This window comes from Sprattus sprattus (assembly GCF_963457725.1).
Source record: "Sprattus sprattus genome assembly, chromosome: 8".
Classification (NCBI taxonomy): domain Eukaryota; kingdom Metazoa; phylum Chordata; class Actinopteri; order Clupeiformes; family Clupeidae; genus Sprattus; species Sprattus sprattus.
The window spans coordinates 17,361,104-17,385,334 of NC_137927.1; the positions used below are offsets into that span (position 1 = coordinate 17,361,104).

The window sequence follows — 24,231 nt, forward strand, 5'->3', positions numbered from 1 at the left end:
AAAGAGTGAGGTAAGTCGGCCTCATAAGCCTGATATACAAATCCTCTCAAACACTGTTGCTGCAGCTATGAAAAGCAGATGGGATTTTTTTTTCCCCTTCTAAAATGTTTCTGATTATTTGAAGGAGTGTTCTCTAAAGATTACCAAATGTGGCGGCGTTTCAGCGCAAGAAACGAACACAGATGTAGTTTTCCACTTTACAGGCTGTTTACGTCTTGTGAATTCCTTCCCAAGAAGAGACGGGCTTTTATGTTCTTAATTGGATTGTGTGACTACAGCCTTGTATAGAAAATGTACCTTGTGTTTCCCACTCCCACCAGTTCTAATGATCAACAGTGACAGAGCTCTCAGTTTACCTTAAAGTAACCGGCCATGCACCCTTTTTGAATGGTGGGGTAAATCACAAGCCCTGGGCTTCAAGAGGGGACATTCAGAATGTCATTAACCATCCCTAACACCTCGCTGAGCCAGACAGGACCACCAGCTGGCCCCTCTCCAGAGATTTGAGAGAGAGAGGAAGTGAATACACCTAAAAAAAAAAAAGTGTCAACCCAAAGGAGAGGCCCATGCTGTGTTTACTCAATGTCTAACCGCACATGAAGGTACAACCGGCTCTGGGGGCGAAATAACAACATTGGTTTCACATGTCCTTGACATGTCACGTTCAAGAGCAACCGAGACCCCTTGTGATTTCAGCTCGGTCTGAATTGGAAGTCAGAAATCACCACATTATATACACAGAGGTCTTAAAAATACCAGCGTTACACCACATGTAACAAATAACCCCAACTTAATGCACTGTGACATTTTACTATGCATGAAAGTGTACACAGTTTGACTGGTTTGGGTTTTCGAACATTCCATTTCATCTCCATGACAGGTTTCTGCTTTATTGTTCTGCTCAGGCCACTCTTGTGGTTGTTACAGAAGCTCTTTAGAGCAGAGAATTATGGCCCTGGCACTCAGTTCCCCCTAAAACAACACCAGTGGGTAATGACTCTGGATTCTCACGCACATTGGCACCGCGGTGCCCTCTGGCTTGCCCCTCTCTGAAATACCAGAACGGGCCGCTGACCCACGCTGGCACATCTAGTCACTGGCGCGGCACTCTGAGCGTTTCGCCCAATTCTCCTCTTAACAAGCCTGGAAATAACCGCAGCCTTTTCCACAGTCCACAGAGAGAGAGAAAAAGAGAGCAAGAACAGACATATTCAGGCCTATCTCTCCTAAGACGATAAAAAGCCCTACACTGGTTTCGGTGATGTTTCCAAGCGCCAGGCCGGTGTATCCACAAGCTTATCCCTTTAAAACCACGGACACGGCCTCATGTGTCAGCCCAAGAGCAGACATGTGAAAATGGGCCGATTTTCCGTTCAGGCTTGGGGATTATTAAGAAGTTGGGCCGCAAGCCGTGGGAGCCGCATCTGGTTTTCGGTAGGTTCTTCAGAGGGGGGGGGAAGGAAAAAAAGGAGAGTGGATACACTAGGCATTAGTGGTTAACCAAGAGCTAATGAGGGAAAAAGAAAAACATAGAGCTCAGATGAAACCGTTTAGCGTGCAGTGTATTCAATGTTCTTATTGCATTTCAAGGAAAGATGGCTACATCTTGGAGTAACCCCCCCCCCCCACCCCCCACCCAAAGCGTAATTATTGTGTGGCTCAGCATCTGTTTTGAGTCAGAAAGAAGAAATTCGATTTTTTTTTTATTTTGTGTGTGTGTGCGTGTGTGTGTGTGTTTGTGTTTGTGTGTGTGGGCGTGCATGCATGTGTTCGGATCACATAGCCCTCTGATGCAGGGTTAGCTGAATGGGATGTGGAACTGATGAGTATGTGTACAAACACATATTTACCTTCTCCGAGCCGTTCTGATTTGTAGGACACTCAATTGAACACAGGCCTCGGAGCACACTCCGCCTTGGCACATAAAAGCTGATCCCCGGCAGAGGTTGCTGGGGGTTGCATCCTCTAATGGGCTTTTCCAGTCCTACTCCTCCAGCCATCCAGTAAATCCTGGGAAATGAAAAGGCCTCCTGCCCCACCCCCTCCCCCCCTCCTCCTCCTCTGGCATGCGTTCCCAGGTGTGCGAATCACAGTTCGGAGCTGGATCAGACACTCCTCCAGAGAGTGGGAACGAGGGAGGGAGAAAAAGGAGAAATGGCAAAAGAGAGAAAGACAGAGGGGGGTGGGGGGGAGACATGCTAAAGCCATCCAACTCAAATCAGCACCATGTGTTCTCTAGAGTCTTATTATCCTATAAATGAACTTTATTGAGGCAACAAAGTGTTTGGAACTCTGCAAAAACATTAAAGAGCTGCTGAGGCCAGAAGAAGTCCTGGCCCTGGGGGACTAATGAGAGGGGCCAAGCTCCAGCTCCAGGCCGTCTGTGCACTGGCTAATGGCCTATTACTGACAGAGATGCGGTCGGCATCCCAAAGAGGAAACAGACATGGCAGGAACCCCTTTAACTGACCCAAACGGGATAAGGGGGGGTCAGGGGAGGTGGAGATGTTGGGTGGAGGGGGCATAGCAGTGGAGAGAAAGAACAAAAGGGTTTGGGGTTGAGGTGGTGGTGGTGGTGGTGGTGAGGGGGACATGAATGAAGGAACAGAGCCAGCAGTGAGCAAACAATTTGTATGACATGTGGATGGGTCTCCAGCCACGGAGCGTGTAATGAAGCCCGAGCTGGGCTCCGAACAAGGGGCGCAGGCCCAGGCAGCGTGGTGGCAGACTACTGAGGGAGGTAACAAACCGCATCAAAAGCCCAGGGAGCGGAGTGGGGGCCCCTTACAAACCACTCTATTCAAACTGAGCAGTGGTGGTGGTGGAGGAGGAGGAGGGAGAAGGGGGCAAGACTGTTAAATGGCATCACAGCACTGTGATCCTCAAGGAGATGATTAATGTTTTAAGGAAGAGCCAGAGCGGGCATCTGTTTCTGGTTACGGCCCTGGAAATGAGATTAAAGGAAAATCTCCAAACAGATTGAATTGTATTTGCCATAATTGCTGAGAACAGCTTATACAGAGCAGACCGCAAATAGCAGGGTCATAAAATGTAGAAGGGGAGGTGGGACTGCAATCCGAAACTGCTGCCTTTTGGTTCCTTAAAGTAATCAAATACAAGGCAAACACTGGAGTAATTAAAAGGTCTCCAGGATAGGGCAGGGTTTTGTCAGTCAGTAAGGTTTTAATTTAGAGTACAAAAAAAGAAAAGAAATGTAGATAGAATCCACACACTGTATGTAACATGAAGTAGAATGACAACATGCCATGACAATAACAACACGCCATTACACTGATGAATGTGGACGATTCAAAACAATGACGCAGCCCACAAAACTCTGGCAATTAAACTGTCGGCCAGTGCACAAAAAGGGGCCAAAGGTGTCCTAGTGAAGGGGGCCACCAGACTTCAAACGGACCTGCTGAGCACTTCCATATGACAGGGCCTACGACGGCACTCCCCCGGCCCACATTCACACAAAGCCTGCCCTTCACAGCAGCATGATGGAGATGAGGGTTGCTCTGTGCTTTGGCGTGGGCTATTGGCTGCACCTGAGGAAAATCAACCACTTTGCGAGCAAGACAAAAAAAAAAAAAAAGTACAAATCCACGAACGGCACGAGATAAGAGGAGAGGAGGCCGTGCCAGAGAGGCACTTTCATTCCACTTGTGATTGTGTTTAAAGTGAAACCACATGCACTGCACCCCACTCTGAGGAGAGAGAAAGAGAAAGGGAGAGGACAGATGGGGGCAAGGGGCGGGGGGCAGCCTGGTAGAGCGCGGCTCCTTCCAGATGCTTCTGTTTAAAGGGAACAGAGGGATATCATTACCATGTTGGCAATAATACTCGTCAAACGGACCGAACTCTCAACTCCTGTGAGACATCATCAAACAATACCGTTGGCGAAAATCAAAATATTGAGACTTTCTACCTTGGAGGCAGAACAGAGAAAACACGCACATTTATCTCTGGGAAGGTCTCTGGTGTACGGTGGGGATGTCTCAGTCATGTGGTCTGAATGGAAGGTCACGGACAGATGAAATAGATATGGCAAACGCCCACTACTTTAACACGTGGTAATTAGGTTTAATCAAAACAACTATGTAGTAGATGGTAAAATAAACAAAATCACAGATCACAGCCAACTGTTTCTGTTTTGATAACACTATTTATGGGATAAAGCTCAAATTAGATGGCACTCAATTAGGTAATTAAAGACATACAATCACACAACGCTTTTTTATAGGCTGTTAATCCTAACCATGAACCCAACATGATATATGGTTAATTGTTGGAACGGACGTATGGATTAATCAATTAGGCAACTTTAAGTGGAACCACTGATCTAAATACCCCCTTTACGCCAGAAATACACAGAAACACATTTTTGTTTTATGGGCACTTTTATTGATTTTTGACTAATTTGTAAAACTAAAAAAAGAAATGAAAATAAAACCACAACACACTCCTTTAAAAACAGACCTGTAGTGGATGGAAATCATTACATTGGGTAAAATATTGTGTTAATGCAAATAGTTTTTTTTAACTCCCAAAAGGAAAGAAAAACATATCAATCCAAATCAGGTTAGGTCAAAACACTCAATCAGAGGTCATTTTAATGATTTAATCAATATTACTGCATTATAAACTGATTTCATGAGAAGTGAATATCATTAAATATGCTGTTTAAAAAAAAAATTGCCTTTTCAACTGACTAATTCAGTTGGTCAGAGCCTTTGACTGCATAAAGAGAGAGATGAATACCATCTCTACCGTATGATTCACTGACTGTCCTGCGTCCTGAACGTGTTGTGCCATTCTAACTCCAGACCTGCTGAATATTTAACCTCAAAACAGGGTTTAATAAAAGTATTAAAAAGCCATGAAAAAATATATCAGTTTGCAGGCACAAAATGAAGACTCTCAAATGCCTAAAATCACCCTACATGGGACAAAAGAATAATAACCACGAGAGCTACTCAAGTAAATTCACCCAGAGTAAGTACTAAACTTGGCCAGCCAAGTCACGCCACTAGAGGGCAGTGTCGTCCCACTGACAGCAGGCAGGCAGGCAGGCAGCTAGGAGGGGGAGGACGTTGATGCAAGGCACAGGGAAGCAATCAGAGCCCCATTCGTTTAGCCAGGAGACACACCATTAACACTCAGTGACCCAAATCCAGCATTGACACCCACAGTGCACCACATATTTAGCTGTAGGCTCACCACTTCTGCAATCAAATGATAGAAGGGCGCGCGTGTGTGTGTGGGTGTGTGTGTGGGCGTGTGTGTGTGTGTGCGTGTAGGTGTGTGTGTGTGCGTGTAGGTGTGTTTTCGCATGTGTGTGAGTAAGTGAGTGAGATAAAAAAAAAAGAGAGAGAGAGAGAGAGAGGGGACATAAAGGACACAGATGGCTAGAAAAAAAAGACAGGGAAACGAGGATGAGAGAATGATGATGAGACAAGGGTATAACGGTGTGAGAGAGGAATGAGAACTCAAAGTGAGAGACAGAGACGCATGGAGAGCCCCCTGGACAGATTAGAAGTGCTTGGGAAGTACAGAGTTTGTTGACTGTTTCGCCCTTCAAGGTTAAAGTCAGTGTGGATAGGACCCCAGGACATTTTACGTAGAGTACAGAGTGCTGGTGTTTATGACTGTTTATTCAGTATGTGAGTAGCGGGAGGGTGGGAGTCCTGCTCCCAGTCTGGGGGAGAGAGGTGAGGTGAGGTGAGGAGAGGTGAAGGGAGGTGAAGGGAGGTGAGGGGAGACTGGTGCTACAGCAGGAGGGGGAGGTCACGGGAGGGCACTGCGGAGGGAATGTGGACCGGAACGTCTAATCCCGTCAGAGGCGTTGTGACTTTGACGTGACTCGATTGCCAAAAACTGCTCTTACAAAACACCAGCCTCAATTCCCTCCTAAACCACAACAAAAAGTTGCAGTCATTCCTTCTGCTTTCAGAGCAGAACTTTGCCTTACTTGCACCTTCATTTCTGTAGTACTTGCACACTCATTTCTCGAGTACTTGCACACTCATTTCTCGAGTACTTGCACACTCATTTCTCGAGTACTTGCACACTCATTTCTATAGTACCTGCACACTCATTTCTTTAGTACTTGCACACTCATTTCTCTACTACTTTCCAGCCTCTTGTTCAGATGCATGCCAGAGCATTTTGGATGAACTCAATTAAAAGTGAACTAATGACTACAAACAGGTGTTTATACTGTACATGCTTAACTAACATGTAGTGGCAGTTGACCCAGTTCCTGGTTCCTGGTAACCCCTCTCACAGCTGGTGTGTGGTGTTTTTCTACTGACCCTGGACCTGGATACGAGTCTTTGCTAACATGGATTTGCACAGACGGAGCTGAGTGAGCCCACAGCTTGGCTCGCACTGTGGAATGCAGGGCAAATGGTGGATTTGAGTCTGTGCTGGTGTTCCCCCCACACTCCCTCTAGCACACAAACTCCTGCCTCATGCGGATGATCTGCAGCAAGGCTGCCTGGACGTCTTCATCCATGTGCCCCTATGAGAGAGAGGAAGAAACCTGCATCACATTGAAATCCTGAACCAGTAGTTAACCAGCAAATCCTTAATTGTCTGCCCATGTTAGCTACATCAGAGGACATCTAATCCATTCACTCAAACACTAGTCAACATGTTAAACATGACCCTTGGCTGAGCTGAGGGATGATGGCAATACTACTGAGCCTAAAATAACACAGAATGTTTGTACATATGAGTGAGACACTGATTTACATAGACACACATAGCCCCCCACACACACACACACAGACAGACAGTCTGTCGTGTTGGAGAAAACTTTCAAAGGAGCCCTGGCTTACAATTTAGGCAGCACACAAAGCAGGTGTTACCTGAGCGGCACTGAGAAGATGAGTTCGGTAAATGGAGACCACCTCCCTGTGCTGCCTTTCAGCTTCCTGAGAGAGAGATAGAGAAAGAGGGGGGAGAGTTAGGTGTCTGAGGCACTCTGATTATCTGCCTCCCAGAGCGAAGGGAGGCTGACCCAGCCCAAGCTATGAATAGATGCACACTCGGCGCTTCTTGCTGCCTTCTCAGGCTAAAGCAGACTCTAAGAGGAAATGAGGGGGCCAGGGGGAACAATGCCTGACTCATCCTCTTGGACAACTTGATCTGAACAACAGTCTGGACGCTGGTCTCTGTCCTTTTGAAAAGTTTGCAAGGTTATTCCAGCAGGTTATTTCTGATTTCTGATGGCTTTGAGCTAAGGGCAAGAATGCTAATAGGTTCTTCACAATCATTTATTTTGGGAGAAAGTATCTGCAAACTAATTGTAATTCAGTGCTACTTATGTTTCAGACATAACACATATTGCATTGAGAGTGCATGATAAAATATTAAAAGTTAAAAAGAATAAGGAAATGCCACCTAGTGCCTCAAAATAGAAACATGTTCTTACAAACTGGGTTAACAGTCCCATTATTAGTAAAAGATAGGGCGTTTTTCACATTATATTTCCGTCCATATAGAGTAAAGTAATGAAAATAGTGTGAAGCATTATCGGCCTTTCCTTGCTTGACCTGAGGCTTATGCAGAAATTCTGCTCATAAAAGCTTCTCCTCAGTCTGACAGAGTTTAATTCAGGGAAACTGAAGCCCAGTGGCAGGCCAGAACTCATGCTGAGTATAAACATGTCAAATCCACTCCTTTCCCCTGACAGGAAAACAGCTCCGCACTTCTCAACGTAAACAACTCTAAATATATGCGGCAGTCAGTGTTTGTGGCCAGCATGTCTGGCAAGCAGTACATGTAGCGAGTGGCATGTACATCTAAAACTTATTTATGGGTTAGAGAAGGCTACACCCCCCACCCCACTCCCCACATCCCAATGTGAGATCATGATTGATTTCTCCGGGCCAAAAACCTCTGCATCCTGACAAGTGCACTGACACAAGCCAGCCCCGTTGGTGGGTGTGTGTGTGTGTGTATTCTCAAACATGAGATGAATGTAGGGAGAAGGGACAAGGGAGGCCGGCGAGGGCGAGGGAGTGGGTGGGTTTAATTTGATTGACCGCACACACAAGAGGCTCTTTGAGCCGCGTGTGTGTGTGTGTGTGTGTGTGTACACACTCACAGCCAGCTGCTGCTGCAGGCTTTTAACCTGGCCCTGGAGTGCGTCGATGTGCTGGGTCTGCCTCTTGTTGGGCGCGCCGCCAGCGTAGGCCAGCTGGGACAAGCCGTTCAGCGCCTGCTTGAGCCTCTCGACGTCGGCTAGCAGCTCCGTGATCTGAGGGAGCACAGACACACACACACGAGCTCACACACATGCTTTTACAGCTGCCTGCCGCTTCCCACGCCAGCACCAGCACTTCCAGTGTCACAAGTGATTAAGAGCAAAAACGAACGACAGCAAAGAATGCTGCGCAAGAGAGCGCCACCATGTTTCACCACACTTCTCTCACCCTCTTGTCCTTGGCCTCCGTCTGCCCCGAGGACATCTGGATTCTCTTCTGCAGCTCGCTGATGGTGTGCAGGGAGCCGTCGTAGCGCTCCTTCAGCTCGCCGATCTCCCCCTCAATGGCGGCACTCTTGGCCTGCAGGGAGTCAGCCTCGGCACGCGCCAGGGTTTCGGCGTCCTTGCGCAGGGCCGCGTCGCGGTACAGCTCCTCGTACTGCTCCGCCAGGCCGGACAGGCGCTTGCCCAACTCCTGCACCTCCTCCTCTAGCCGCTGCTTCTCCTGTCGCAGCTCGGCCACCTCCCCATCCTCCTCGCGGCCGTGCAGCTCCTCCAGGGCCTGGGTGGCACGCAGCAGCTCGCTCTGCAGGGCAGACACGTCCTCGGCCCGCTGGGCGCTGCTCTCTTCTTCCTCGCGGAGGGCCAGCCGCAGCTGGGCCACCTCCCTCTCCAGCGCGCCGCGCGCCTTCTCGTGCTCGGCCAGCAGGGCGGCGCCGACCGCTGTGGTGGCAATGGTGCCCTGGCTGCCGTCACGGCTCTGCAGTTCCTGTTCCAGCTCGCACACCCGCTGGGCCTCCTTCCGCTGCGCCGCCTGCGCCTGCTGGCACTGCTCCTGGGCCTGCTGCAGGCTGTCGCTCAGCGCCTGTTGCATCGCCTCAAAGCGCTCCAGGCGCACATACTCCACCTCCAGGCGTCGCTGCAGGGCCTGGATCTCGGTAGCGCACAGGGCGTTCTGCTCCTCCAGCTCGGCCCGCTGGACAGTCACCTCCTTGTAGTTCTGCTCCAGATCCACCAGCTTCAGGCTGAGCTCCTCGGAGTGGCCCTTGTGCTGGTCCTCCGCCTCTCGGAGCTTCTCGCTCGAGGCCAGGTCCGCCTCCAGCCTCTGCAGGGCCTCCTGCAGCTCTGCTTCCAGCCTCTCTGCCTCACACTTGCGACGTTCATTTTCCATCTTTTCCTGGTCATACATGTCCTGCATTTCAGTCAATTGCTCAGTCAAGTCCTTTAGTGCAACCTCGTAGCCGCTCTCTTTCTCTTGTATGACAGACAGTGGCACAAACTTTACCTGTATAGCCTCTTGTATTGTATCTAACTCTATTTTCTGCTCTTCAATTTCCTTTTGCAGCTTACCAGTGTCCTCTTGAGCTGACTGAAACTTTGAGAGGGCTTCCTTTGCCTTCTCCTCAGCTTCAGCTAAGGCACTGCCCAGCTTGCCTGTGACTTTTTCATGGTCACTGAGGCTAATATAGTCCTTTACCAACATTGTCTGTACTTTCTCAAGTTCCCCTTTCAACATGGCACTTCCCTCGTTCACCTTCTGCAACCCTTCCTCCCTTGTCTTACCAGTCTTCTCCAACATGGAGATTTTATTCTTGGATTCCTCCAAGGCGGCGCTTAGCTCTTCTTTCATTCTCTCGTACTCTTCCTTCGACGTCACCTCCCCTTGCAAACTCTGCTTCAGGTTCTCCTTCTCGGCCAACACCTCCCTCAGCTCCTTTTCTCTCTCCTCACACATCTGCTGGATGTTCTCGAGCATCTTCTCCAGCTCTATGTTACGTGAGGTCAGCTTGCCCACTTCGCTCTCAAACTGCTCACTGGGGACATGGGTGCTCTTCAGCAGGGTCACGTTCTCACACAGTGAGGCCTTCTCCTCGTGCAGCTTCTGAAGCTCTTCCTCAGCCAGCTTCTTTTTCTCAGCAGCTTCAGAAAGCTTTTGCTTCAGGTCTTCCACTGCACAATCCAAAGATCTCTTCACATCCTCGTGATCTTTCAGGGACACAAAGTCGCACTGGATCTGGTCTCTCAGATCCTCCAGCTGCTCGCGCAAGAGTTCCCTCTCCTCCTCACTCTCTTCGACCTCCTGGATCAGATCCTGGCTCTTGGCGGTGACGTCGGCCAGCCTCCTCTTGAGGGACATGCTCTGCTCCTCCAGGGCGGCCCTCACCCGCTCGTGCTCCTGCAGGGGTACGCTCATCCCCGGCCTGCTGTGGTTGTCCATCTCCCTGTGGAGCTCGGCCACCTCCTCCAGCACGCGGTCATAGTCCTCCCTCAGCTCTGCCAGCTGCTTCTCTTTCTCGTCCACCGCGTTGGTCAGGAGGTTCTTCATGTTGTCGAACTTCTCTCCGGGCACCATGCCGGGCAGTCTGACCTCGACCTCCTTCACGTGGGCCTCCATGCTCATCAGCATCTCGGCCATGTCCTCCCGCTCCTCCTTCAGGGTGTCCAGCTCCTGGGTCAGTCGCTCGGCCTCCACGGCCAGCTGGCCCTCGCTCTTCTTGTACTCCTCCAGGGCCTTCTCGCTCTGCTTCAGGTGGTTGCGTACGCGGCCCACCTCTGCCGAGGCCCCCTCGTACTTGGCCTTGACGTCGTTGAGCTGCACCTTCAGGTCCTCCACGAGCTGGTTGCTGAGGTGCTCCTTCACGGCCACCACGTGCGCCTGCAGCTGCTTCACCTTGGCCTCCGAGTCCAGCATCCTCTTCTGCACGTCGCCCAGGGCCTCCTCCAGCTGACGCACCTGCTGGTCGGCGTCTCGCTTGGTGGCGTCGCGGCTCTGCGCCAGCTCCTCGCACTCCTTGGTCTTGTGGCTCAGCGCCGCCTGCATCCTGCCCGCCTCCTCCTCTGACGCCTCCTGCTTCCTCCGCAGAGCCTCCAGCTCCCTGCGCAGGCTGTCCGACTCTCCGCCTGAAGTCACAGACGGCGTGCGAGACAGCTCCAGGGGTCGCGACACAGAGCGGGTGGGCACCACCGGCTGCAGGACCTGCAGGAGATGACAGGAGGAGGATATTTAGGCTTCAGTTCACGTTACGCTATGTAAGCATTGACTTCCCATTTCTGCACACACAAACACTCAGACACACGGACATCTGACAAGGATGGATAAAGCTGCTCTAATAGCACAGGACAGGTCACAAAAAAATGCTCCCACCACAAATTCAAGTTTATCATAAAAACAGGGAGGGGGTGCGGGGGAGGGGGAATGTACAAAAAAAAAAAAAGACGCTGGCGATTAAAGCTAATGACATCTTAAATCTCCCTCCTCCTGAGGGGCAAAGAGCTGATGGTTTGAAAAGAGAATCTTGTTGCTTATTTGACTGCCACTACTTCTCTTAAGCTCAACTCAGCTGACACAGGCAGTCTGCGCAAGGCAGGGTCATGTACATCATTACTTCATTACTGGCAAGCTGTTCAATTCTGCATCAAAGCACTGAGCCATTCTGTGATCTCTGAACAAACAGACTGTAACCCTCGCAGGTCGGTAAGAAGCCCCTACCTGAGCAGAATCCAGTACCTGAGCAGAATCCAGACTGTGGGACTGCCGCACCAGAATGTTGTCTTTCCCTGTCCAAAAAAACAAAACAGGAAGAAGAAACAGACAGAGTTGGGGGGAGAGAGGGCAGAGAGAGAGAGAGAGAGAAAGAGAGAGAGAGAATTGGTGATCAAAAGCACTGGTCTGCATAGCACCGCTCATTAAAAACAGAAGTTTGTTTTTTGTATTCCCCCTCTCCCCCAACAGCAGATGTATCCTGTGTGATTCAGAGAGCTTGCTCACCTTTGATAACAGATTGGCCGGAGTAATCCCCCTGTAATTAGATGCAAATTTAACATTCAAATCCACTATCAAGCCTGTGATTCAGGGCCAGATGGAAGAGGCCTGAAAATTCATGAATAGTGTATGAGCGCTAAAGCGGATTTGTAATATGCGGCGAGCACTGACCAGGTGACTCTTCATCTGCACCTTCACCGTGTCCGCGGCGCGAGCCCCGTCCTCGCGCTCTTTGGCCGACAGCAGGTGTTTGAGTTCTTCCCTCTGTTTTTGAAATAAGCGGAGAAAATGAGCAACGTTTGCAGTGCACTTTGGGGGAACTGCAGAAAGACAGGAGGAGATGAAGGAAGATAACGAAGATGGTGATACTGATATTAACATAACTATCGCCAGGAGCCGGTCCTTCACTCACCTCCATGTGAATGTCCTCCACCGTTGACTTTTCCTACCAAAGTGAATAAGGATTAGACAAAGGGAAACTTTGCAACGGTTAAGGTTAAATATTCAACATTACATGGTAAACTATTGGCAGTCCCATCAGTATTCACTGCCTGGCAGGGCCCACTACCTGGGTGAGCTGATGCTGAAGCATGTTGACCTTGTCCATGAGGGCTCTCTGCTCCTGGTGAAACTTCCTCAGAGACTCCTGCTGGCTTTCGTTCTGCCTCTCGAGGTTCTGCAGGACAACACAACAAACTGGGTCAGCAAATTTAACCGATTACATAGAAAAACATACTGCGAGTTTTCGAAACACTCTCTCTCTGCACACCAGGCCGTCTCTCCACACCAGGATTATTCTCACATTGAAGTCCTTTATACGAAAGACTGCTAAATAAAACAAATCTATATTGTCAAATAAAGAATAGACTCACGTGTATCATCTGATCCTTGTCTGCATTTGATGCAGGCTCCATGTTCATGTCCACTGGTTGCTGCAGAGAGATAGATCCCTGTTGGTTAGTGTCCTTGCTGAAGGAGAGCTGACCAGATGGTCCTGACTGTACATGACACATCTGCACAGCAGAGGGCAGTAATGTCCAACTCAACATCAGACTGACAGACTATAGAACAGCAGACAGGAAACTATAGCATGACACTGAAGGTCAAAACGGTATGATGACCACGGTGTGGGACCTACAGGACATATCATACAAAGCTTTACTCATGACCGCAGTGCGGCACCAGAACGTACAACTGGCAAAGTGTAATGTGTGCGTTTGCACAGGTTTGTGAAAAACACAAGACTTCTTTCAGTCCTACACTCATCCATCAATTACAGTTCATCTCTATCATTAGTCTGTAGTTTAAGCCTGTTGGACTCCCCCAGTCAAACCGTCGTCATTCGTTTTCATTAACATGCCTCGCCGGCTGTCTGAGCACTAACAATGACAGCCTAAGCAGACAGTTCAGAAAGCAGTGTTAATGAAAAACAATAACCCCTGTAATGAGCCCAAAAGTGCTCGGTGCCGGGGCGCCGCAGGGGAGGGGAGCTCAGCTAATAAAGCACTCCAGAGAAATAAGCCTGGAGGCATGAGTGTTTCATTTGCTCTGTATTTATGGAACGCAATCACAAATTTCAGGGGGGGGGGTTGGGGTTGGGCAAATAAATGAATGCATGTGTGTGTGTTAACCTCACCTGTCTCTTTTTCAGCTCCATCCTCGCGGCCTCTTTAGCTGGGAAAGACAGGAGGGAAATTAAAAACAGTGCAGTCAGCGAGGAATCCACGTGCAAGTCGACTACCTTGAGAGATCAAGGCGAGACAGCTTGAGCTCCCTGGGTTCTCAGTTGCACATAAAGCCCCCAAAAACAAATGCTGTGATTACACAATTACACCCTAATTAGGGAAGGATGTAAATTAGCACCGCAGAAGAAAACAAAACACTGACAGGTGTTAGACAAGGAATCTCAATTAGGACGACATGCAGAGTCTGCCTGTTCTCCGTCACTCCACACCAGTGCCCGTGTGCTCTAAAACGCCTGTCAGATGCATGACTGACAAACATCAACAGCCGTGATGCATTTATTTTGTGCCTCACACATACATGACAGGCAGAATAAAAATGTTTGTGAAAATGTGTTTGCCCCTGGATCCCGTCTCTCTGGACAGAGGACAGAAAGCAGCGGGGCAGTTTCCTCCCTAACGGTGAGACAAATGAGTCATTTTAGCGCTGAATAAGTGCAAAATCGTTTGCCTCCCTGTAATTAGTCGAACAGAGGCAGGGAGAGAGATAAGGAAGGAATGGAGCGGGAGGGAGGGAGGGAGAAACCAAACGCTCCTTTACCTTAGGCAACCCAGCTAGGACGTCATTCCACTGGAAGCTTTTTAAATAAGCTCCTTTGTTGTTCAGTGTGGAGCTGTTGGGTTTTTTAACCCTGTGGTGCCAAAGTGAGGCGGTCCTGTGTGGGCGCCGTCTGAGGAGTGTTGCCCACCTGCTGGCTCCCACACCAAACTCATTTTCAAGTTCAACTTAATGGAATGCACAGCAAAGCTTTCACCGTTGAATGCAGCAGGCACTGGTGTTTTTATGCAGACGGCGGCTGAAATGAGAAGTCAAAGTGGTGGCCTGGTGTGCCTACCTTTGTTTGCGCCGTCCAGGTAACTCTTCACCAGCGCGACCAGCTCCTGGTTCTTGCCGAGGCGGGTGTAGTGGTAGCTGTCGTGGCCGAAGCAGTCCACGGCGGTGACATCTGCGCCGCTCCTCAACAGCACCTCGACGGCGTCCCTACAGGCGTACTCACATCCCAGGATGAGAGCAGTCCTGAGACAAAGACCAGACAATAAAACAAACCAGGTCTTAAAAGATGCTTCAACTTAGGTAGCATGCCAGTCAAAGGTAGTCATGGGTAGGTTTTGCCCTTTTATTTTCAAAGGCACACATACATTGTCTATATTGCATATTCTGATGATAATGTCTAGAAGATTTAACAATCTGGTGTTTGTACATGTTACTGAAATAAAAACAGTACCTATCTCCTTATCAGGGTGTTCCTCTTTCTCCTAACTGAACAAGATGCTTCATTTGAATGATACAGCCTTTTGCAGCGTGACTGTGACTAACGTAGCTAGAGCCTCATACAATTGCACAATACAGTCATACATATACTTTATCATACATCACCTACTGCTATATCAACTCTGTGGCCAGCTAATGAAACTATTAACCATACATTAATAGCTTTTCAAAATCATTCCTTGGTAAAAAACAGAATGTGCAAATCACAAAAAGGGAAACAGGGAGTGAACTAGACAAAGAGCATCAGTATTAGTTTACTCTATGAGAGTAGACTGGTAGGTCATAAATCTTAAGTCATAAATAAGCGGCGCAGCACGAGCACAGAGGTGCGGGGGCGGGCGGTCATGGGGCCGTACTTGTTCTGTTTATCGCGGACGCTGATGTTGGCTCCACGCTCCAGCAGCAGCTGGCAGATCCGTGGGTGGCACATCTGAGTGGCCAGCACCAGAGGAGTCTTCCCATCCTGCAGATCCCGGGTCACACACACACACACACACACACACACACACACACACACACACACACACACACACACACACACACACACACACACACACACACACACACACACACACACACACACACACACACACACACACACACAGACACAGACAGACACACAGACAGACACACAGACAGACACACACACACACACACAGACACATACACACACAGACACACGGACACACACGCTTCATTAACAATTATTAAGCAAACAAAACTACACAGTTTGCTGAATTAATTATGATGCCAAATTAATTACACAGACAAAACCACTGAATTAGTTTTGGTATGTAGTGTTGGAGCAGCTTGGGTTAATGTGAGGTGAGACTGGATGAGTATATTTTTCCCCACAGTTAAACTGGTTACAAATGTCGAAATGCAGAACTGATAATATATTCATTGCACTCCAATGACTAAAGCGTTGCCAAGAAATTGTGTGACGTAGATTCATTCCAAGGTAAATTATCCCACCAGGCAGTCAATGAGGGTGAAGCGCAGATACTCACGAATTCACTGGCGTTCACAGAAGCCCCACTATCACAGAGCAATTTGACACTAGAAGCGCAGCCAGCCATCACTAGGGAGAGGAAGGAAGGAAGGCAGTCAGGCAAAAGTACAAGTAACAGACAAAATATAATTTTAGCATAATGGCATTACCAAACCGGCCTCAGGTCTGTAAAGATCCAATTTGTTTTTCATACGTTCGCATGATTGCATTCGGGAAACTACTAACTGGCTAATATGTTTTCAAATGGCCAATACGCGGAAATGCCCTAAATCAGTACAACGATGTACAGCAAGAAATATGAAAGGGAACAAACTAGGCATTTCCACACACATTGCATGCCTATGCTGGTGGTTAATTGTGCGGCACAGGCCTTTCCTTTCACAGTCTAGCCCAGAGAAACTCTAAGGACACAGGGAAACTCTTATGGCTCAGTAAAACTCTAAGGACACAGGGAAACTCTTATGGCTCAGTGAAACTCTAAGGACACAGGGAAACTCTAATGGCTCAGTGAAACTCTAAGGACACAGGGAAACTCTTATGGCTCAGTGAAACTCTAAGGACACAGGGAAACTCTAATGGCTCAGTGAAACTCTAAGGACACAGGGAAACTCTTATGGCTCAGAGAAACTCTAATAGCTCGGAGAAACCCTAAGGAGACAGAGAGGAAACAGCTTTTCTCACCAGCATCATGTAATGCAGTCCTCCCCTGCAGGTCCACGTTCCCCACGGGGCAATTGTGCTGCAAGACAGAACAGCTATGTGAGACAAATGAGTTTAAACGGGAAGCAGGCGTGTGCTAAGGGCTCAGTCAACAGAGATCTTGACACGGGCTCATCCACAAACTCCCCCACAGACAGACGAAGACACGTCCAACCATTAACAGTCCGCCCCCGCTTTAGGGACACAGAAACACTCAGTGCTATGACAGGCTGTCGAGAAAAACAAAAAACTGATTCCAGCCATGACCATAATACCAACAGTAGTAGTTTATTTTTGGCAGTGGAGCTGCGTCAATCTGACATTCGACAGAGCCTAAATTTGCCAACATGTGTTGAGTGTTGTGGCTGTTTCGACATGATTTAAACTAACCGAGAGGTAGCGAGTCAAGGTCCACAGTAGTTCTGGCACCGGCTAAGTGGCTGCTGAATTCTTGTCTCCATACAGACCCCTCTTTGCACCTGATGAGAGATCTGATGATGCCAAGCCCAGAAGCCCAGGGAGGAGCGGCTGAACTTGCTGGGCCCCGGGGCCACTATAAAAAACCTCCCTCTCTCCAGCAACAAGCTCCCAAAACTGACTAGTGACTAGTGACTGTCAGATGCTAACTGCGGGGTTGGGAAACCCTATCCTCTACCATGCGGGCAGGAGGATTTACCCCTGACCTGGGAGTCGGGTTCCAGCCCGGGGCAACGTACCGGGTGGCCGGTGTGGGCAGGGAAGGGGGAGCAAGCCTGAGCAGACCTCCTGACATCATTTCATGTCCCTTTTCAAGTCGGAGAAATCTATTTTTGCCTCTCTTGTTTTGTCACTGTAATGGCAATCACAGACTGTAGTCAGCCTTGTTTGTTTGGTTAATCAGTGTATTTGCCGAGTTGTTTTTGTCATTTGAAATTGAAGTTCCTTAATTGTGCTCCGCAAAGGCCCACAAGGCTGTATATGCAGAGTCTTTCATCTCTCCCTACAAACCTGATTGTAATCATAAGATCATAGCAAGAGCCATGTGTGGTTAAATCAACCAAAAAAGAGCAGGATGAGACTTCACTAACACATGGCCACTGCTCCCCACAAACAGCACTGGAGGAACAGACATTTAAACAATAGTAGTAATAAAGGAACAATGGGACAGACAATTTCATTAAGCTAGTTGGTGGTCATTTTGATTAAAAGCTTATCTTTAGCAGTTAGCAGTTTTTTTATTCAACAGACAATGGGGAGAGGCTTAAGGGGATGCTACACATAGAGGGCAAGGCATTGAATGCTGAAAGGAAATAAAAAAATGACACGACTTTCAATTTGTCTACGCCGATACAAAGTCCCCCACGTCCACAGAGACTGCTGTTGTAAAACTGCGCATGAAAATGAACTGCTCAATAGTGTCAAGCATGCTATTTTAGGGGAGGAAAAGTGGAGATTCTGAAACAAAATGTACAAATCAAGTACCATCCTGTAATTGCGGCGTCACCTCTCTAAAGCGGGAGTGTAAACGTCATGACCCTGAATAATGACTGAGCTCTTATGTGATTTCAGGGGAGGTTAGAGAGCAGTTTATGCCAGAGTGGTGAAAATGAAGGAAAGAAAATGAGAGGTTTCATTCTGTGATTCCACATTACCTGTAAGAGCCTCTGAACACATAATGACTGGCCGTTCCTTGCAGCCAAATGTAGGGCATTTTTCCCTGAAAGGAGGAGACAGTAAATGTAAGAATGCCCTCAGAAAATAATAGAAAAAGGCTTTTGAGTGGGATTGTGTTGTGAAGGCCCTCTCACCGGTGGCATCGGTGGCGGTCACGTCCACACTGTGGCCTAAGATGAGATTTAAACAATCCACGTGTCCTCTTGTTGCGGCGAGGTGGAAGCTGAGATGAGAGAAATGGGGAGAGAGAGGAGGAGAAAAAAAAAAAAAACAGTTAACAGAAATGTTAGAGGAGAGCATGAATAAACAGAGACAGAAGAGAGGGAGAGAGTGAAGAGAGGGGGGGGGGGGAGAGACAGAGAGAGAGCAATGAAAACTGACGCCAGCCACAATCAGCTCCATCAGCACACTCAAGAGACCTGGTGGGAGCCATCAACGGAAACTCAACTCCCCTCTCTCACTCTCACGACCCCAGGGGGCCAACAGTTTTTTTTGTTTTTTTACGACATCTTCACATTATCCCCCATGTGGGTGGCAAAGGGAGAGACTCAATACATTTGCTTAAGACTAATGGAGCCTCGGAAGAAAACAAACACTGGCCTGAGACACTCTGACCAGAGTGGGGGTGGCGGTGGTGTTTGTGAATGAACATGATGCCGCCCCCTACCCCCACACCCCTCCACCCCCACTAACACCGAGACCTTGTTTATGCATTAACCCTAAAACATACCACCAAGGAGCCATGCAGACTGCCACCTCGTTTTGGGAGTGGTTATTAAAAGCAGCGTTGATGGCTAGGAGACGGAGCTACGATATGCGTGTAGGCCAGGACCTTGACCTGTGGATCTGCCTGCAAAGACACACATGACTGCAGACATTCTTCCCACGAGCGAAGGGGACAAAGATTCTGTTTGGGGCTCAGGCAGCACAAATATACAATAACTGGATTCTGAAGCTGACCAGATATAAATAGAAGCCTTCTTTGCCCTTGTTGACTCTGTGTAACTATTGCAGGCAACATTCAGATGATGTGTGTTCAGAGGGACTTTGTAAAGCGAGTACAATTCTCTGAGTTCATTTTGTAGATTTTTTCCCCTAAGGGCTTTTTGCCAAGGGAGGCCATAACCACCGCTCTGAGAACACAGCCATTAACTGCCCCCAGCTCTGGCTCTCCTAGAGGATCCACAGACATGTCATTTTAGCTTGGCACCGGAGCCTTGACTGGCTTTTTAGGACTGCAGTCTCCACATTATTTATTCTATTTTTGAAGACTTGGTGTTAGTGGTGGTGGTGGGGAGGGCAGAGGGGAGTTAGGGGAAGCTCTAGAGGTGGGTGTGAAGCTAAACTCTCTTCCAAAACAAGTTAGCATTCCCAGCTTTTTTTGAGCAGTTATGAAACTTCAATGAATCCAAAGCGACATGAGCGGCTGATCAGATGGGAGAGCACACGTGAATTATTTTGGGCTCGTTCTTGTTCCCGGCACATGTCAGAATGGGTTTGGGGTCCTCACACAGTGAGGCAGGCCTGCTGGGATAGAGCTCTTGATTAGCTGTGATTAGTGCTCTTCAGCAGGTGTGGCCCATCAGCTTGTCGCAATGCGTAGAAAAGCAGCTGAGGGATTTCCACTACATAATGCATAATCCTAATTATGAAAAATATTCGATTGGAAGCAGTGGACCAGAGTGGAATTGAATCGGAGAGAACCCGAACATGATTGCCTGCCATTTCTGTGCGGAGAGGGGCTTCGGGGAAGCCAATCAAAAACACAGAACATGTAATTAATTGTGCAGGCAAATCAGACTGTCCTGTTGCCACGTCCGCACGGGGAACAATAAGCCCATCACAGATGACTTCACATCTGAGGGCTGAATTTGCCTCTGGTGTGTGCCTCGAGCATCACGTAGCTCCCACACAAATACTGGGCCAACAGGGGGGTGGGGGGGGCGGGGGGTGGCGGTGGTAGGGTGTAAGGGGGAGGGGGGGGTCAGCACTGGTGTTTATTGCGCTGAGGTCTGGTTCCCTGCAAACTAGCATGGCGTCTTTGATGGCACTTGATTTAGGTCCACAAAATTCTGTCACCTTATTATGAGTCCAGGCCCCTGGTCCGATGGGGTACTTGTTCTAGAAGCATCTCGTGCTCGGCTGAAAATACCAAGCGTCATATCCCCCAAGATCCAACACTCGTTACCAGACACACAACAATGTGAGCCTCCGGTCCTACTCAACACACAACCTCGTGTGCGGAGGTCTAAAAAGGCACGCGCACACTAATTAAAGACACACCAGAGGGTGCTATGGAAAGGTATTGCTGGCTTTGGTTGTTAGACAAACCTTGTATTCGACAGCTATCAATTACTCTAGGAGGAGCCGCTATGCAGGTTCTTGCGCTAAACCCTTCGATGTGTTTTGTTTCATTTAAAAATAACCTGCCAACTCAAAATCTGCAGCCCTGTGCAGTCTTCTGCTGGATGCTCGGACCGCCTCACCGGGACAAATCCTGCAATTGCGCTAAATCCTAATTCTAATTTTACGTTGTGTACAAAAGGGCGGCCTGCATCTGTTTAAGCAAACTCATTTCCTGCCCTCAAAAGAAGGCGCTCTGGCCAAGACCAGCAGACCACAGCGTGCTTGCCATAGCCAGCACTGAACTCTGCACTGCAGCAGACCTCAGCACAGATTATACACAAACACAATCCCAGCTAAATGGATTCTGGAAATATCAGGGACCCCGACACAGATCTTAATCACTTCCATGTGCGGCCACAGGAGGCACCTGGCTGGCAGTGCATCTAGCCAGGGGGGCAGGGAGATTTGCGTTGGCATGCAGGGGGTAGCGTGGGGTTGAGGGGCCAAAACAGCTACTGGTGATGTCATGTGGGGAGGGGGGGGCTGGTGGCAGAAGGGAGAAGCCGGTGAGGTCATGCGGAGCTTATGTCACACGGTAGCGTATGCCCTCCAACCTTGTTTTGAGCACCATTGTCACTGAAAGGCCGCCAAAAATAAAAACAAACAGCCATTCTATTCCTCACAGCGGAGAGACATTCTTAGAGAGTGACCCATAGCTTCCATCCATTCCATTTTGGGCCACAGCAGGAAGAAAAACACAGGAATAACAGCACTATTTTCTTATGCTTAACACAACAAAAATGTTCACATGTCTGGGTATGCAGTGATCCATTCGCTGTGTGGTGCCTACTCATGATTTATGGTGAGGTGGCAGAGGACCCGGAGGGCGTGCTGGTGTCAAGCAATCCTAGACTGTGGTGAATACTGATGGAGTTTGAGGGCAGGGGGCCTCAGGGATTGGGGCTCTGGGGGCTTTGAGAGAGTACTCACGCTGATCTCCCCTCCACGTCCAGCTTGGTGGGGATGATGCCCTTCTTGCTCAGCACTGCGGCCACCTTGTCCACCTCACCGCGCTCCACCGCCTTCATCAGCCGGTCATCGTACTTGTTCCAGTCTGTGTTCTGAAGGGAAAATTACACATGGTCAAAAAAACACACCGACATCAGCAATGTTCTCAAAAACTATGCCTCATACAATATGCAGGAGTCAGGTCACCACAGGCAGAGATAGCAGAGATATGCTGGCAGGCTAAGGGCATAGAGATATGGCTGTTTATGTATTGCACAGGTCAAACGCTCAGGCAAAGAAAGTCTCATTACATGGGAAACCAAACAAAGTTACAGTCCTTATCATTGAACCATACGATGGAGCAAGCTTCCTACTACTCACAGCCAAGAGAAAACAATGTCTCATAAACTCTCACCACATACTTGTGCAAACCCACTGACCACATACAACGTGGACAGCTTAATGCATGAAGGGAGGGAAATGAACAGCATGTGAGGAATCTCCTCTCGACAACGAGTTAAAACAAGCCTTTAAGCTGCTCAGGACACCATATGTCACCCTTAGTCCAGAACTGCACTTCTTAGTTTTTTCGTGACTAGCAGGAATCCAACAAAGATTGTGTGCACCGTCCAAACTGCTGGACAAGCCCAAGACACTGATAACTGCACCCACCCACCCCCCACACCTCACCCCATACCCCTGTCCCCACTACCCATGTCAGTTTCAATAGCCACTTCAAATCCCCATGGATACCTACTAAGTACGTAGAAGTGCACTTCAGCCATCGGCTCATGGTGGAAGAGGTGCTGGTCATTTGTGAAGATGTAGCTTCGCAGAAGTTCCTTTTAAGATAAGTCAACCCCCCTTTGCCCTTTCTGTGGGTCACTCAGCCAGCGAGTGAGGGGGGGTTGGGAGGGGGGGGGGGGTTGGTTTCTGGGTTAAAAAAACGTCCTACAGAGTACAGAGTGAGGAGTAACGAGTTCTTCTGCGCCCCTCTCTCAGAAAAGTCCAGTGGAAGCGTGGGCAGCCAGTGCCTCGCGGGAGAAGCTTGGGCAGAGTTTTCCCACTGCTTCCCAGCATGTGAGCAGCTCTCCCTGAGCCCTCATCCCTGCACTGCACACACAAGCACACACACGCAGGCAGGCAGATAGACGGGAGGCCAGCCCCGGGACAGCCCCACTGAGCCTGCTGCTCCTCCTCCTCCTCCGCCTCCTGCTGTTGCTGTTGCTGCTGCTACTGCTGCTGCAGCTCCGGGTTGAGTCCCCTGCTGATCTGAGTTGAGTGTGTTTGACTGTACGGAGGCACTCACTCACCCACACACACACACACACGCACGCACACACGCACACACACCCTCTTTCGACTGAGACAGGAGATCTTCTCTGCTGCGTGCTGTCCTGTGCCTTTCCCAGCAACCAAATGGCAAGGTCGGCCAGCCTCCGGTAAATATGTGAGCTCTCCTGAGTTTTAAAATATCTCCCTTCTCTGGTAAACACCACGCAGACAACCCCTCAGACTGGTTACCTCTTTATTTTTTGACCCTCCAACCTTTCTCCTGTGACTGATTGGCGGACAGGCTCTAAGAATAACCCCACCCGTAGCATGCTATGTGCATGAGTAATTGCGGTGGGTGTCAATCCTGCGCGAAACAAGGCCAGCCAAGGAGGAACCTTGCTAGTGTCGGTATACACGGCGCATCTAGAAATATTAACTTAAGGGGGGGGGGGGGGGGGGGGATTACAGTTGCAAATTTAAGCGTCCACTGGCCCTGGGCCCCAGAGGGGACCCTGTCAGGCCCCCCAACTTTTAAAACTTCAAGCGGCTATACTGAGTGTGGAAGCAGAGCTGCTGATCCGGGCTGCACGGTAGCTGGATTATGTGTCGGCTTTTTACAATCGGCTGTCTGGGACTGCACTACGCCACCACACCTTGGCGGTAAACATTGCACGTACTAGCTATTTCCAAAGGAAGACGTCAGTTATTTATTTGGAGCTGAGGGTGAAAGAAAAAAAAGGGGGAGACAGGGGATTTTGTAGAGGTGCTGGTGGGCCGTGGCCGGGATGTGGACGCGTTTCATTTACACGCCTCATGCGTCAGGCGGGACTCGGGTTACGGCTGCAGGCAGACTGGCGTTAAACGAGCGCCGCTGTTATTCTGCATACATGCGAAAAGCATCTCTCCTCATGACCCGTCATGTGAAACGAACGGTGTCCACTTACTTAAACTGCTCTCCTGCATGGAAACAAAGGCACTAAAATGGACCACCTTTCACACCCTGTTTGTTCACTTAAATAAACCTACTGCAGCCCAGGCCTTCAGCAATGAGCTGCTGCTTTCATTTGGGGCTTCTAGAGAATGACAGCCTGCATGTATTTTAGGAGGAGAGTTGAATAGTGAAGATGTTAAAAATGACACAGTTCTGTCACCACACTTACCAGAGCCAAGGGGAATATAACGCCAATGGATTTATTTATACAAAGTTCTGTGTAATATCGAAGAGAGCACTAAAGAGCCGTGTGT

At 49.0% G+C, this 24,231-nt stretch overlaps 1 protein-coding gene across 2 annotated transcripts; it reads right to left on the reverse strand.

Annotated features, from left to right (window-relative positions):
- Positions 1–4,384: 4,384 nt before the first annotated feature.
- On the reverse strand, positions 4,385–23,148 carry uacab (uveal autoantigen with coiled-coil domains and ankyrin repeats b). 2 transcript variants are annotated; one of them, XM_080843794.1, is made up of 19 exons: positions 22,469–23,148; positions 21,694–21,824; positions 18,492–18,580; positions 18,336–18,400; positions 16,687–16,744; positions 16,004–16,074; positions 15,350–15,456; positions 14,557–14,738; positions 13,615–13,652; positions 12,851–12,910; positions 12,547–12,654; positions 12,391–12,423; positions 12,150–12,242; positions 11,985–12,015; positions 11,724–11,773; positions 8,445–11,192; positions 8,117–8,269; positions 6,876–6,941; positions 4,385–6,526 (listed from the first exon to the last, which is right to left on the reverse strand). In XM_080843794.1, the coding sequence occupies exons 1-19, from the start codon at positions 22,523–22,525 to the stop codon at positions 6,455–6,457; spliced, it is 4,212 nt and encodes a 1,403-aa protein (XP_080699920.1). In that variant the 5' UTR covers positions 22,526–23,148; the 3' UTR covers positions 4,385–6,454. The 2 variants fall into 2 exon arrangements, with proteins under 2 accessions (XP_080699920.1, XP_080699919.1); XM_080843793.1 differs by having other exon boundaries at positions 11,706–11,773.
- Between the last annotated feature and the right edge of the window lie 1,083 nt (positions 23,149–24,231).